The following is a 16,514-nucleotide window of genomic DNA, read 5'->3' on the forward strand; positions in this document are numbered from 1 at the left end:
TGGGATTTCCCCCTTTTTAGTGGGATTTCCTCCCTTTTTAGTGGGGTTTCCTCCCTTTTTAGTGGGATTTCCCCCTTTTTAGTGGGATTTCCCCCCTTTTTAGTGGGATTTCCCCCTTTTTAGCGGGATTTCCTCCCTTTTTAGTGGGATTTCCTCCCTTTTTAGTGGGATTTCCCCCTTTTTAGTGGGATTTCCTCCCTTTTTAGTGGGGTTTCCTCCCTTTTTAGTGGGATTTCCCCCTTTTTAGTGGGGTTTCCCTCCTTTTTAGTGGGGTTTCCTCCCTTTTTAGTGGGATTTCCCCCCTTTTAGTGGGATTTCCTCCCTTTTTAGTGGGGTTTCCTCCCTTTTTAGTGGGATTTTCCCCCTTTTTAGTGGGATTTCCCCCTTTTATTGGGATTTTGGGGCACTGAGGGTCTTTTTGTCCCCCCAGAAGTGGCACCCGTTCTGCCTCAGCTTGGAGGGCACGGTGAAGGATTTCAACCATGGGGGCCGAGGCCGTGTGTGAGATTTGGGGCGGTTTTATTGGGATTTTGGGGCGCTGAGGGTGTTTTTTGTCCCCCCAGAAGTGGCGCCCGTTCTGCCTGGCCTTCGAGGGCGTGGTGGAGGATTTCAACTTCGGCACGCTGCTGCGCCTGGACTGCCGCGGGGAGTACTCGGAGGAAAACACCATTTTCGGTGGGTTTGGGGGGCGGGGGGCCGGGGGGGACCCCGCAGCCGCAGCTGATCCCTGTCCCGCTTTTTGCAGCCACCAGGATCCAGTTCCTGGCCATCGAGATCGCCCGGAACAGGGAGGGCTGCAATGACGAGGTGCACAGGAGAGGCAGGGAGGGAACGGCCGGATGAGCGCGGGACACGGGAAGGGAGCAGGGAGAGCAGCAGAGGGAGGAATGCTGCAAGGACTTCGGTGCATCCTGAAAGGATTGAACAGATCCTGAAAGAATTGAATAGGTCCTGAAAGAATTCAATAGATCCTGAAAGAATCCAATGAATCCTGAAAGAATCCAATGAATCCTGAAATAATTCAATGAATCCTGAAATAATTCAATAAATCCTGAAATAATTCAATAAATCCTGAAAGGACTCAATAGATCCTGAAAGAGAAAGGACTTTGGTAAATCCTGAAAGAATTCAATAAATCCTGAAAGAATTCAATGAATCCTGAAAGAATTCAGTAAGTCCCAAAAGAATTCAATAGATCCTGAAATGACTTTTATAAATTCTGAAAGAATTCAATAAATTCTGAAAGAATTCAGTAGATCCTGAAAGAATTCAATAGATCCTGAAAGAATTCAATAAATCTTGAAATTACTTTTATAAAACCTGAAAAAATTTCCATAATTCCTGAAAGAACTTCAATAAATCTTGAAATGATTCAATAAATCCTGAAAGGACTTTTATAAAACCTGAAAGAATTTCAGTAATTCCTGAAAGAACTTCAATAAATCCTGAAAGAACTTGAATAAATTCTAAAACAACTTTAATACATCCTAAGAGAACTTTAATTAATCTTAAAAGGACTTGAATAAATCCTGAAAGGACTTCAATAAATCCTGAAATAGTTCAGTAAATCCTGAAATAATCCAATAAATCCTGAAATAACTTTTATAAATCCTAGAAGAACTTCAATAAATTCTAAAATTACTTTTATAAATCCTAAAAGGACTTGAATAAATCCTAAAAGAACTTCAATAAATCCTAAAATTACTTTTATAAATCCTAAAAGAACTTCAATAAATCCTAAAATTACTTTTATAAATCCTAAAAGAACTTCAATAAATCCTGGGAGAACTTCAATAAATCCTGAAAGATTTTTTGCTCGGGGAAATTTGGGGAGTTCTGGGGAAGAGCTCGGGGAGATCTCGGGGTTCTGAGAGAGATCTTGGGGTTCTGAAGGAACATTTGGGGTTCTGGGGGGATCTCGGGTTGCAGGGGGAGATTCTGGGGAAGAGCTGAAGGAATGGGGAGATTTTGGGGTGTAGGAGGAATCTTGGGGTTCTGGGGGGAAATCTGGGGTGCAGGGGCAGACCTTGGGGTGCAGGGGCAGATCCTGGGGTGCAGGGGGATCTTTCAGGGTTCTGGGGGGACCTTTGGGTTTCTGGGGTGGCTCTTGGGGCTCTGAGAAGGAGCTGAGGGTTCTGGGGTGACTCTGGGGCAGCTCTTGGGGCTCTGGGGGCACTCTCAGGGTTCTGGGGTGATCTTGGGGTCACTCAGGGGCTCAGGTCACTCTCAGGGTCACTCTGGGGTCACTGTGGGGTCCTTCAGGGGCTCAGGCCACTCTTGGGGTCACTGTGGGGCCCCTCAGGGGTCCCTGTGGGGTTCCTTAGGGCTCAGGCCACTCTTGGGGTCACTCTGGGGTCCCTCCAGGGTCACTGTGGGTGACTCAGGGGGCTCAGGTCACTCTGGGGTCACTCTGGGGTCACTCTCGGGTCTCTCAGGGGTTATTCTCGGGGTCCCTTGGGGGGCTCAGCCACTCGGGTTACTGTGGGGTCCCTTGGGCTCAAGTCACTGTGGGGTGACTCAGGGGTCACTCTCGGGTCTCTCAGGGGTCATTTTTGGGGTCCCTCGGAGGGCTCAGGCCACTCTCGGGATCACTGTGGGGTCACTGTGGGGTCCCTTGGGCTCAAGTCACTGTGGGATGACTCAGGGGTCCCTGTGGGGTCACTCTTGGGGGGCTCAGCCACTGTGGAGTCACTCAGGGGTCCCTCAGGGGGCTCAGCCATTCTGGGGTCACTGTGGAGTCCCTGTGGGGTCACTCTTGGGGTCACTCTGGGAGCTCAGCCACTCTGGGGTCCCTCGGGCTCAGGGTCACTCTGGGGGTCCTTTGGGGTCCCTTGGGGGGGCTCAGCCATTCTGGGGTCACTGTGGGGTCCCTGGGGGTCACTCTGGGGGTAACTCTGGGAGCTCAGCCACTCTGGGGTATCTGGGTGTCCCTTGGGGGGCTCAGCCACTCCGGGGTCCTTTGGGGTCCCTTGGGGGGGCTCAGCCATTCTGGGGTCACTGTGAGGTCCCTGGGGGTCACTCTGGGGGTAACTCTGGGAGCTCAGCCACTCTGGGGTATCTGGGTGTCCCTTGGGGGGCTCAGCCACTCCGGGGTCCTTTGGGGTCCCTTGGGGGGGCTCAGCCATTCTGGGGTCACTGTGAGGTCACTCTGGGGTCCCTCACGAGGCTCAGCCACTCTGGGGTCCCTGTGGGGTCACTCTGGGGGTCCCTCGGGGGGCTCTTCCGATCTCGGGGTCCTTTGGGGTCCCTCATGAGGCTCAGCCATTCTGGGGTCACTGTGGGGTCACTCTGGGGGTCCCTGGGGGGGCTCAGCCATTGTGGGGTCCCTGGGGGGGCTCAGCCACTCTGGGGTCCCTGGGGGGTCTCTGGGGGTCCCCGGGGGGCTCAGCCACTCTGGGGTCCCTGTGGGGTCACTCTGGGGGTCCCTGGGGGGCTCAGTCATTGTGGGGTCCCTGGGCGGCTCAGCCACTCTGGGGTCTCTGTGGGGTCACTCTGGGGGTCCCTGGGGGGCTCAGCCACTCTGAGGTCCCTGTGGGGTCACTCTGGGGGTCCCCGGGGGGCTCAGCCACTCGGGGCGCGGCTCAGTAGAAACCATTGAGTTTATTTGCAGTCACAATGCTTACACTGTTTGCAGCAAACACCCCGACATCAACCAGCATCTGCTCACGCGGGAAAGGACCCGACACACGACCGGAGGGGCGGAGGGAACGCAACGAAACCCGGCAGAATAAAACCAGAACAGAGAAATAACCCCAAAAAAAAAAAAAAAAAAAAAAAAAAACAAATGAGGAAAAAAAATAAAATTAATAGAGTGTCTGGGAAGAGAAACTGAAGGCCTAAAAGGCCCCGAGTGTTTTTGGGAGAGCTGAGCAAGAGGATGCACACGACTAGCAGCAACAATAGTGGGGGACACGGCAAAGGGGCTCCCTCCCCTCGGACCCCTCGGATCCACGGGATTCGGGATCCATCCCCATCCCAAACACCCAGCAGGGTCGCTCTGCAGGAGGAATGGACTCGCTGCCAAGGGGGGCTCGAGGCTCCACGCCGGGAACCCTCCCAGGGAGGCGCCGCGCTGCCGCCAGCTCCCGCTCCAGCCCGGAAAAATGGGAAAAAAGGGATGGAAAAGGGGGAAAAGAGGGCCCTGGGAGGGGCTACTGCTACAGAGGGGACAGGAGGGACACCCACGAGCAAGCACGAACGGAGGGGTCACGTCATGGCTTCGAGTTCCCAAGAACGAGGGCGAGACGGGACCGGGAAATTGTGATTTTTGAGGGGGGCTTAATAAGAAAAAATATACATTTGGAATTTTACAATGCCTTTTTTTTTTTTTTTTTTGTGGTGGTTTTTTTTTTATTATTATTATTATTATTTTTAAATTTTTTTTTTTTAATTTTTTTGTGTTGTTTGAGTTTTTGTTTCTCTCTACAGCTTGTCTCACTAAATAGATCTCTGCACTTTCACACAGCCACCCCCTCGCCCAGTAAAGCTTCAGGCCACGCTTTCCTCACTCGCATTCACAACCCTCACACCAGCACTGGGTGCACCAGGACTCTGTAAAAATTTCAATCACACTTTGTTTTTGTTTTTTTTTTTATCATTTTGTCTTTTTTTTTTTTTTATCATCGTTTCTTTTTTTTTTTTTTTTGTCTCGTTTTTCTGAAACTCAATATAAACCTTGCTCCAAAATGTTATGAAAAAATGTACATGTTTTTTTTTTGTTTTTTTTGTTTTATACAAGGCAGGCTTTTCGCAGCGGAGCGCCGCCGGTTCCACATTCCGGCCAGGGAAGGAAAAAGAGAGACACAGACACCTTGGAATTCCTGCACCTGGATTCTGCCCTTCCCACGGGAAAACACCTGCCCAGGTGAGCTCCACCTGCTGCTCCCTCCTCCCTGGGGGTTGGGAAGGCCCTGGGATCTTTCCTGGGGCCGGGCCGGGAGGCTCTGGAGGTGTCAGCTCATCATGTCGTTGCTGTTGACGCCGTAGCTCGAGTTCTTCATGGAGTCGTTGACCTCCCTCCGGAACGCCGACAGGTTCTGGGTGAACCTGGGGGAGATGGGAGACCAGAGTCCAGCATTCCATCACATTCCAGCATTCCACCATTCTATCATTCCATGGTTCCACCATTCCATGATTCCACCATTCCACCATTCTATCATTCCACCATTCCATCATTCCACCATTCCATCATTCTATCATTCCATCATTCTATCATTCCAGCATTCCATCATTCCAGCATTCCATCATTCCACCATTCCATCATTCCACCATTCCACCACATTCCATCATTATGTGATTCCATCATTCCGTGATTCCATCATTCCACCACATTCCATCATTCCATGATTCCATCATTCCACCCCTCCAGCATTCTATCATTCCACCATTCCAGCATTCCATCATTCTAGCAGTCCATGATTCCATCATTCCATCATTTCATGATTCCACCATTCCATTATTCCATCATTCTATGATTCCACCATTCCAGCATTCCATCACATTCCATCATTCCATGATTCTGTGATTCCATCATTCCATCATTTCACGATTCCACCATTCCATTATTCCACCATTCCATCACATTCCATGATTTTGTGATTCCATCATTCCACCATTTAATGATCCTATCATTCCAGCATTCCATCATTCTAGCAGTCCATGATTCCAGCATTCCATCACATTCCATCCCTCCAGCATTCTATCACTCCATGATTCCACCATTCCATCATTTCACCATTCCATCATACCACTATTCCATGATTCCACCACTCCACCACTCCACCATTCCATGATTCCACCACTCTGCCATTCTATCATTCCATGACTGCACACTCCACCATCCCATGGAATTGCCCAGTTCGGAGCAGTTCCCCCCAGAACTCGGCGCTGAGCCCGGCGGGGTCTCCACACCAAGGATGGAGATCTACCACTTCCCATGAAGGGATTCTATCCCACTGGAATGGGGATACTGGGAAGGAATTCCTGCCTGGGATGGAATCCCCAGAGGAAAAACTGTGGTTTCTCCATCCCTGGAAGTGCCCAAAGCCAGCCTGGAGCACCCTGGTCCCATGGGAGGTGTCCCTGCCCACGGCACTGGATGGGATTTAAGGTCCCTCCCAGCCCAAACCATTCCAACCACAAACCCATGAAGGAATCCCATGGGAAGTTTCAAACTGGAATGGGATCTTGGAAAGGAATTCCTCCCTGTGAGGGTGGGGATGGAATTCCCAGAGGAGCTGTGGCTGCCCCATCTCTGGAAGTGTCCAAGGCCAGGCTGGAGCACCCTGGGACGGTGGGAGGTGTGGTGGGAAATACCCATGGATATTTAGGATCCCTTCCCACCCAAAACATTCCAGCCATGAAGCCATGAAGGAATCCGATGGGAAGTTTCAAACTGAAATGGGATATTGGGAAGGAATTCCTGGCTGTGAGGGTGGGGAGGGGCTGGGATGGAATTCCCAGAGAAGCTGTGGCTGCCCCATCCCTGGAAGTGCCCAATGCCAGGTTGGATCAGCCTGGGACAGTAGAAGGTGTGGTGGGAAGTAACTGTGGATATTTAGGATCCCTCCCAATCCAAACAACTCCAACCACAAACCCATGAAGGAATCTTTCCATGGGAAGTTTCAAACTGAAATGGGGATACTGGGAAGCAATTCCTCCTTGTGAGGGCAGTGAGGTCCTGGGATGGAATTCCCAGGAAAGCTGTGGCTGCCCCATCCCTGGAAGTGTCCCAGGCCAGGCTGGATCCCCCTGGGACAGTGGGAAACACCCATGGATGCTTAGGCTCCCTCCCGGCCCATCCCGCGGGAATGCCGTTCCCGTTCCCGGTGCTGACCTGTCGCGGTTCTTGGTGAGCAGGTTGCGCTCGATGCCCTCCATGAGGTTCTCGAAGCACAGGTGCATGGCCTGCTGCTTCTCCGGGGGCTGGCTGTTCACGATGCTGTTCCTCAGGTCCGAGAAGTACTGGGGAAGCAGGACAGCCAGGGGTTAATTCCCACGGGATCCGGGATTTGGGATGGGGCCCACCCGCCTCGGGGTGCTGGGAATAAGGAGGGAGCAACCCAGTGCATGAGGGACGGAGCTGGACTGCTCAGCTCCGAGGATCATCCCGGCCACGGGACCATTCCAAGGATCATCCTTGGCCACGGGATCATTCCAAGGATCATCCTTGGCCACGGGATCATTCCAAGGATCATCCCGGCCACGGGATCATTCCAAGGATCATCCCGGCCATGGGATCATTCCAAGGATCATCCTGGTCCCAGGATCATTCCAAGGATCATCCTGGCCACGGGATCATTCCAAGGCCTTTCTGGGAATGTTCTCCTCCCCATCCAAGCCTTTTCCAGCTGGGATGGATCCGTTACCTTCTCGTTGAGCAGGATGAGGCCGAGCAGAGGCCGGGACATGGACCACTGGTTCCGGCAGTCCTCGAAGATGATGATGTTCAGCACCGTCGAGAGCATCTGGCACGGGGAACCCAGGGTTAAAGGCAGCCCCTCCATCCCATCCCATGGATCCCATCCCAATCCCATAGATCCGAATCCCATCCCATGGATCCCAAATCCCATCCTATGGATCCCATGGATCCCATCCCATCCCATGGATCCCATCCCATCCCATGGATCCCATGTCACTCCCATGGATCCCATCCCATCCCAAATCCCATCCCATCCCATGGATCCCAGTCTCATCCCAAATCCCAGCTCCCTCCTTGCCCTGTGACTTGGGAATCTCCTGGAATGCTCCTGGAGGCTCAAGGCTCTGGAGCTCTGAGTGCAACCAGGGAATTCTGGTGGGTTTTGGGGTGCCCAGGTCAGTTTTGGGGTGCCCAGGTCAGTTTGGGAGTCTCTGGGGGGAGCTCCCCTGTTGTTTTTGGGTTCCCCAGGTGTATTTTGGGGTCTCCAGGTATTCTTTGGTGCTCCCAGGTGAATTTTGGAACTCCACAAATGTTTCTGACCTTCCCAGGTACTTTTTGGCCTCCCCAGGTGAATTTTGACCTCTCCAGTTGTATTTTGGTGTCCCCACGTTATTTATTGGACTCCTCAGATGGTTTTTGGAGCCCCCAGGTTATTTTTTGACCTCCCCAGGTAAATTTTAGCCTCCCCAGGTGTATTTTGGAGCCCCCCAGGTATTTTCTGGCCTCTCCAGGTGAATTTTGACCTCCCCCGTTGTTTTTTGGAGCTCCCAGGTTATTTTTTGACCTCTCCAGGTAAATTTTAGCCTCCCCAGATCAATTTTGGAGCCCCCCAGGTATTTTCTGGCCTCCACAGGTGAATTTTGGTGTCCCCAGGTTATTTTTTGACCTCCCCAGGTGAATTTTAGCCTCTCCAGTTGAATTTTGGAGCCCCCCAGGTATTTTCTGGCCTCCCCAGGTGAATTTTGGAGCCCCCCAGGTATTTTCTGGCCTCCCCAGGTCAATTTTGGAGCCCCCAGGTTATTTTTTGACCTCCCCAGGTGAATTTTAGCCTCCCCAGGTGTATTTTGGAGCCCCCCAGGTGTTTTGTGGCCTCCCCAGGCGTGCTGGGGCTCACCTGCTGGATCATCTCGGGGTGCTGCTGCATGATGTGCAGGAAGCGATCGCTCTCCTGGGCCAGGGGTGTCGATCTCTTCTTGGTGCTGCGCGAGAGCTGCTTGAACAGGTAGGTGACGATGTGGTCCAGGCAGGAGCAGCAGCCCGTGCACACCATGGTGTCTGGGGACAGGGGCAGCGTGGGGGGAGATAAGTAAGAATTTGGGGGGAAAAGTGGGGGTGTGGGGGAAAAAAAATGGGGGTTTGGGGAAAAAAACGGGGGGAAAATGGGGGTTTGAGGAGACAAACACAGGTGTTTGGGGGGGAAAATGGGGTTTAGGGAAAGAAACGGGATGGAGGGGATGGGGGAAAAAAACCCAGGGGTTTTGGAAGGGAAAATGGGCAAAAATGGGGAAAAATGGGAGAAAAAATGGGGGTTTGAGGAGACAAACGCAGGTGTTTGTAGGGGGGGGGGAAATGGGGTTTAGGGAAAGAAATGGGGAGTGGGGAAAAAAACATGAGGGGGTTGGAAGGAAAAATGGGGAAAAATGAGAGGAAAATGGGGAAAAATGGGGGAAAATGGGGGAAAAATGAGGGGAAAATAGGGACAGAAATGGGGAAAAATGGTAAAAAAATGGTGAAAAAAAAGGGGAAAAAATGGGAATTTGGATGGAAAAAAAGGTTTGGGGGGAAAAAACAGGGGTTGGGGGAAAATAGGGGAAAAATGGGGGTTTGGGAGGGAAAATAAAGTGGAAGCATACAAGGCCAAATTGGGATAATCTGGGATCATGGGAGGTGTCCCTGGGATTGGGACTGAAATCCTTTCCAACCCAAACCATTCCAAAATCCCAAAAGTTCCCAGAACCGTTAATTTTTGGTGGGATCAGTGAGGGAATCATGGCTCCAACCTCTCCAAATCCCAGCAGAGGAGAAACCCCCATGTGGAAAATGGGGTTTTTAACGCTGACCTCTCCCCAAATGCCAGGAAAACTCCATCCCAAATCCCAGGAAAAGCAGGGAGGAAGCAGCAGGAGTTACCCAGCGCGGTGAGGCCCTCAGAGATGGAGGACAGGATGTACATGATGACGTGGGGCTCCAGGCTGGCAATGAAGTTCATGTGGTCCTGGGTGAGCACTTCCAGCAGGGAATAGTAGGATTGGCTGAGTTTGGGATAATCCTGCAGGAAAAGAAGGAAAAATCTGCTTGGTTTTCCTGGAAGCACCAAATTCCTAAATCCAGTGCGTCACGAATCACCTGGAATGTGCTGATGGATCTCCGGGGCAGAACCAACCAAGGATTCTCTCTCCCAGAAAATCTGTATTCCAACACATTTCCCATTTTCCTTCTCTCCCATTCCAAGAGATTTCCCAGTTCTCCATTCCATTCCATTCCATTCCATTCCATTCCATTCCATTCCATTCCATTCCCAATGCTGCTCTATCCAATCATTTTTCACACTTTATATTTTCCCAGGGAAAATCTGGGAATTGGAATGGGATTTCAAACCTGTTCCAACCCAAAATCTGGGAATTATTTATGTGGTTCATTTCCAACCCAAACCATTCCATGACCGCATGAATTCCAAAGTGGTCAGAATTTAAAATCCATTCCCACCCAGAATCTGGGAACTGGGATGGGATTTCAAACCCATTCCAACTCAAATCATTCCATGATCCTTTAAATTCCAAACTGGATGGGATTTAAAACCCATTCCCACCCAGAATCTGGGAATTGGATGGGATTTCAAACCTATTCCCACCCAGAATCTGGGAATTGGGATTCCAACTTGAACCATTCCATGATCCTTTAAACTCCAAACTGGATGGGATTTAAAACCCTTTCCCATCCAATCTGGGAATTGGGATGGGATTTCAAACCCATTCCCACCCAGAATCTGGGAATTGGGATGGGATTTAAAACTGATTCCCACCCAAAATCTGGGAATTGGGATGGGATTTCAAACCCATTCCCAACCAAAATCTGGGAATTGTGACGGGATTTCAATCCCATTCCCACCCAGAATCTGGGAACTCTTCCTGTGCTTCACCCTGAGCCCGCTGCCGCTGCCCATTCCCTGCCCCAATCCCTTCATCCCTCCTTCCCCGCCTCCAGCTTTTCCCGGGGGGATGGAATTCCCGGGGGATGGAATTCCCGGGGACGGAATTCCCGGGGACGGGGTGCCTCACCAGCAGGTCGCTGTGGGGGATGGAGAGCAGCAGCTTGATGAAGGTCTGCAGGGCGTTGTCCAGCGCGTCGTCCCCGTAGAGCCGGAAGACGCCGAAGTTGACGTAGCTGCCGCTGAGCGCCGCCTTCAGCATGGAGAAGCAGATGGAGATTCCCTTCAGCTTCAGCGCGTACACCTGGTCCTTGGGCACCTCGCCCAGCGTCAGGATGCGATTCCCTGCGGGAATTCCGGCTCGGGATCACCATTCCCATCCCGCCCCGGGGCTCCAAATCCACTCCAACCAAAAATATCTGAATTCCAAACTGGATGGGATTTAAAATCCATGCCATCTCCAAACTGGTGAACTGGGATGGGATTTCAAATCCACTCCGACCCGAAATCGGGGAATTGGGATGGCATTTAAATTCCATTTCAAGTCAAAAATATGGGAATTGGGATGGAATTCCAAATCCATTCCAACCCAAAATCTGGGAACTGGGATGAGATTTCAAATCCATTCCAACCCAATCCATTCCATTCCCTTCAGATTCAGCGCGTACACCTGGTCCTTGGGCACCTCGCCCAGCGTCAGGATGCGATTCCCTGCGGGAATTCCGGCTCGGGATCACCTTCCAACCCAATCCATTCCATGATCCCATGAATTCCGAAGTGGATGGGATTCCAAATCCACTCCAACCCGAAATCAGGGAATTGGGATGGGATTCCAAATCCATTCCAACTCAGAATCTGGGAATTGGGATGGGATTCCAAATCCATTCCAACTCAGAATCTGGGATGGGATTTCAAATCCATTCCAACCCAATCCATTCCATGATCCCATGAATTCCGAAGTGGATGGGATTCCAAATCCACTCCAACCCGAAATCAGGGAATTGGGATGGGATTCCAAATCCATTCCAACCCAAAATCTGGGAACTGGGATGGGATTTCAAATCCATTCCAACCCAATCCATTCCATTCCCTTCAGATTCAGCGCGTACACCTGGTCCTTGGGCACCTTGCCCAGCGTCAGGATGCGATTCCCTGCGGGAATTCCGGCTCGGGATCACCATTCCCATCCCACCCTTGGGTTTAAAATCCATTCCAACCCAAAACCTGGGAATTGGGATGGTACTTCAAATCCATTCCAATCGAATCCGTTCCATGATCCCTTGAATTCCAAACTGGATGGGATTCCAAATCCACTCCAACCCAAAATCTGGGAATTATTTACGTGGCTCCGTTCCAACCCCCACCTGCAGGGATTTAAGGTCTTTCCAACCCAAACCATTCCATGATCCCATGAATTCCAAATTGGATGGGATTTCAAATCCACTACAAACCAAAATCTGGGAATTATTTACGTGGCTCCTTTCCAACCCAAACCAATCCATCATCCAGGATGTTTCCAGGATTTATCCATGGATGAATCCAGGATATTTTCAGGATTTATCCATGGATGAACCCAGGATGAATCTAGGATTTTTCTAGGATGAACCCAGGATGTTTCCAGGATGAATCCAGGATTTATCTGGGATTTTTCCATGGATGCATCCCAGGCAGCTCCAGGACCCCTCACCGTAGGTCGTGATCATCTTGCTGGTTTCCCGGAAAAGCAGGATCCCGTTGGGAGAGGAGACATCAAACTGCAGCCGTTGGGATCTGCAGGAAAAACAGGGAATGCTCAGAGCCAGGGAGCTGCTCCAGGGCTGGAGCCAGGCTGGGAGAGCTGGGAATGCTCCCCTGGAGAAGGGAAATTCCAGGGAGAGCTTCCAGCACATTCCAGGGCCTAAACGGGCTCCAGGAGAGCTGGAGAGGATTTTGGGATAAGGAATGGGACACAGGGAATTGATTGAAACCAGGAAAGGGGGGATTGGGGTGGGATTTTGGGAAGGAATTCCTGGCTGGAATTCCCAGAGGAGCTGTGGCTGCCCCTGGATCCCTGGGAGTGCCCAAGGAGAGGTTGGATCTCCTGGGAGAGCAGATTGTGTCCCTGCACATGGATATTTAACTGGCTTTAAAGCTCTTCCAAGGTGCAGAATTCCATGAAATCCCAGATTTTTGGGATTTTCCTACCTGTTATAAATGGGGATTTAGTGGGGAAAAAAGGGATTTGTGAGAAAAATGGAGGAAAAAAGGGGTCTGGGGGGCAACAACCACAAAGAGAGGGATGAAATCAGCTGTAAACCCTTTCCAAGGCACAGAGTTCCAGGAAATCCCAAATTTAAAGGATATTCCTACCTGTTATAAATAGGATTTAGGAGGAAAAATGGGATTTGGGGGGAAAACTGGGGAAAAAAATGGGGACTGGGGGGAGGGAAATGGGGCAAAAATGGGGATTTGGGGAAAAAAAAGAGTGTTTTTGGGGCAACAACCACACAGGGAGGGACGAAATAACCCCTTCCAAGGGGCAGAATTCCATGAAATCCCAGAATTTTGGGAATTCCTACCTGTTGTGGACCAGCTCAGCCATGAGTTTGAGGACGGGCGTGGTGCAGGCGGGGTCGTGGTACCAGAGCTCGATGGCTCGCTGCAGGATGGGCATGTAGGAGGGGTAACTGCCAGGGAAATTAAGGAATTCCCACTTTTCCAGGCCAAAAAATCCATGGAAATGGAATATTCCATGAGTGCAGCAAAGCAGGTTGGGGTTTAGGGTCACACGAGGATGCTGCTGGCTGAAATTTGGGTTTTTTTGGAATTATTGTTGTTATTTTTTTATCCCGGGAAAAATCATCTGTGTGGTAAAAATCAGGAGGAAATTCAGGAAGGATTCCCACGGGAAATTTTCAAGGGAAAGGATTTCAAAGGGAAAAATCCCAATCCTCTTCCAAAAGATTTTCAAGGGAAAAATCCCATTTTTAAAAAGGAAATCCCAATTTTTAAAAGCAAACCAGAACCCAAAAAGGTTTTTTTTAGAGGGAAAGGGAAAAATCCCAATTTTTTGAGGCAAACCAGGGTTTTTGGGAATGAAGGACACTAAATCCTGTAAATCCCTGGGAAATTCCCAGGAAAATTTAGGGAATTCCCAGGAATTTGGATTTTTGGGGCCATTCCTGAGGGATGTGATTTAGGATTTTTGGGAGTGGAGGGCACCAAGTCCTCCAAGTGGAAATTGGGATTCCCCCCATGGGGAATTGGGATTTCCAGAGGGTTCCCTGGGGATTTTTGGAATTCCTGGAGGTGTTCCCTGAGGATTTTGGGAATTGGGATTTCCAGAGCTGGGGATTTTGGGAATTCCCAGAAAACTGGCATTTTTGCAGGTGTTCCCTGTAGATTTTGGGAATTGGGATTCCCAGAGAGTTCCCTGGGGATTTGTGGGAATTCTCGGGCTCTGGGATTCTCCAGAGGGTTCCCTGAGGATTCTGGAAATTCCTGGAGGTGTTCCATGGGGATTTTGGGAATTCCCGGGAAAAGGGGATTTTTGGAGATGTTCCCTGGGGGTTTTGGGAATTGGGATTTCCAGAGGGTTCCTGGGGATTTTGGGAGTTCCCAGGCACTGGCATTCCCAGAGGGTTCCCTGTGGATTTGTGGGAATTCTTGGGCACTGGGATTCTCCAGAGGGATTCTGGGATTTGGGATGGGGTTGGGATTTGGGGTCAGGATTTGGGATTGGGATTTGGGATGGGGTCAGGATTTGGGGTCAGGATTTGGTATTGAGATTTGGGGTGGGGTCAGGATTTGGGGTGGGGATTTGGGATGGGGTTGGGATTTGGGGCCGGGTTTAGGGATGGGGTAGGGATTTGGGGTTAGGATTTGGGATGGGGTTGGGATTTGGGGCCGGGTTTTGGGATGGGGTCGGGATTTGGGGTCAGGATTTGGGGCCGGGATTGGGGCCAGGATACATCCACTCGAAGAGCATCATGAAGCTGGTCTTGGCGTTGAAGGCGAAGGCGATGCCCCGCAGGTCCCGCACCAGCCCCACCAGCGTGCGCTGGGCACGGAGCAGCGACGGGACAGCGGGCACCAAACGGAATGGAGGAAAAGAAATTCAATTAAAATAAAATAAAATACAGAAAACCCCCAAACAAACAAACAAACAAAACCCAAAAAAACCAACCCCAACTCAGAATAGAATATAATAAAATAAACAGAAAAGAATAAAATAAACAAATATAATATAAATAATAGATATATAACAGAAATAATAGAAACGGAAATTAAATGAAATTACATTAAATAAATAACCCAGAATAGAACAGAATAAAATAAACAGAAAGGAATAAAACAAACAGAAATAACAGAAACAGAAATGAAATGAAATAAAATATTCCAGAATAGAAGAAATAAACAGAAAAGAATAAACAGAAATAATATATAAACAGAAATGAAATGAAATTAAATAATCCAGAATAGAAGAAATAAACAAAAAAGAATAAACAGAAATAATATATAAACAGAAATGAAATGAAATAAAATAATCCAGAATAGAATAGAATAAAATAAACAGAAAAGAATAAAATAAACAGAAATGAAATGAAATAAAAATAATGCAATAAAATAAATAAATAAACAGGAATGGAATGGAAGAGAATGGAACAAAATAGAAAGAAGAGAAGAAACAGAAGGGAATGAAATAAAATTAAATTTAAAAATGGAATAAAATGAAATAGAACAAAGTGAAATAAAATAAATAGAAAAAAATTATAATAAATAGAATAAAAATATAAGAAAGAATGGAATAAAAAAGAGTAAAAATCAGGCACCCACAATTCCAGAGCACACATGATCCCAATTCCCATTAAACTGATCCCAATTCCCTCTGAACCGATCCCAAGGGATTCAGGAACCCCAATTCCCTCTTGGCCAGCTCCCACCATTCCAGCTTTTCTCCCAGAGCTCAGCAGAGCTCCCAGCTCCTCCTGCCTGCCCAAAACCCCAAATCCCATGGAAAAGATCCCAGAAAAAGCGGGAAAATCGGGAATTTGCTCCCAGCTGACCTTGGCCTCCTGCTCGTTGAAGGAGTTGGTGCTGAACATCTGAGCCACGGTCTCGAAGGCAGCGGTGAGGGGCAGCATGAACTGCTCGTACTGATCCTCGTCCTCCCCTGGAAAACATGGAAAAATCCATGGGAAAACATGGGAAAAACATGGAAAAATCCATGGGAAATCCATGGCAAAACAGGGGAAAACATGGGAAATCCATGGAAAATCCATGGGAAAATCTCCCATTAACTGCTCGTACTGATCCTCGTCCTCCCCTGGAAAACATGGAAAAATCCATGGGAAAACCATGGGAAAATATGGAAAAATCCATGGAAAAACAGAGGAAAACATGGAAAATCCATGGGAAATCCCCCATTAATTGCTCATACTGATCCTAGTCCTCCCCTGGGAAAACACAGAAAAATCCATGGGAAAACATGGGAAAACCATGGGAAAAATATGGAAAAATCCATGGAAAAACAGAGGAAAACATGGAAAATCCATGGGAAATCCCCCATTAATTGCTCATACTGATCCTAGTCCTCCCCTGGGAAAACACAGAAAAATCCATGGGAAAACATGGGAAAACCATGGGAAAAATATGGAAAAATCCATGGAAAAACAGAGGAAAACATGGAAAATCCATGGGAAATCCCCCATTAATTGCTCATACTGATCCTAGTCCTCCCCTAGGAAAACACAGAAAAATCCACGGGAAATCCATGGGCAAACATGAAAAATCCATGGAATATTTATCCCCAAATCCTGGTGGGATGGAAAAATTGATCCCAAATTTTGGGATGGGAAAATTGATCCCAAATCTTGGTGGGATGGGAAAATTTTATCCGCATTTTTACAGGATGTTCTCCACACCAACCCCAATTCCCAATTTTCCTTTTCCCATTTGGCTTTCCTG

At 49.1% G+C, this 16,514-nt stretch overlaps 1 protein-coding gene across 3 annotated transcripts in view; it reads right to left on the bottom strand.

Annotated features, from left to right (window-relative positions):
- Positions 1-3,581: 3,581 nt before the first annotated feature.
- XPO7 (exportin 7) overlaps positions 3,582-16,514 on the bottom strand; it is a 40,588-nt gene continuing 27,655 nt past the window's right edge. For all 3 annotated transcript variants that reach the window (XM_041490622.1, XM_041490623.1, XM_041490621.1), the window contains exons 18-27: positions 15,614-15,720; positions 14,519-14,607; positions 13,127-13,234; positions 12,256-12,338; positions 10,699-10,913; positions 9,551-9,689; positions 8,535-8,695; positions 7,368-7,466; positions 6,836-6,963; positions 3,582-5,046 (exon numbers count right to left, since the gene is read on the bottom strand). In XM_041490622.1, the coding sequence (XP_041346556.1) occupies positions 4,953-5,046; positions 6,836-6,963; positions 7,368-7,466; positions 8,535-8,695; positions 9,551-9,689; positions 10,699-10,913; positions 12,256-12,338; positions 13,127-13,234; positions 14,519-14,607; positions 15,614-15,720 (1,223 nt within the window). In that variant the 3' untranslated portion in view covers positions 3,582-4,952. The remainder of the gene's footprint in view (positions 5,047-6,835; positions 6,964-7,367; positions 7,467-8,534; positions 8,696-9,550; positions 9,690-10,698; positions 10,914-12,255; positions 12,339-13,126; positions 13,235-14,518; positions 14,608-15,613; positions 15,721-16,514) is intronic.

The sequence above is a fragment of the Pyrgilauda ruficollis genome, unplaced genomic scaffold, assembly GCF_017590135.1.
Source record: "Pyrgilauda ruficollis isolate IOZ18807 unplaced genomic scaffold, ASM1759013v1 scaffold125, whole genome shotgun sequence".
Lineage (NCBI taxonomy): Eukaryota > Metazoa > Chordata > Aves > Passeriformes > Passeridae > Pyrgilauda > Pyrgilauda ruficollis.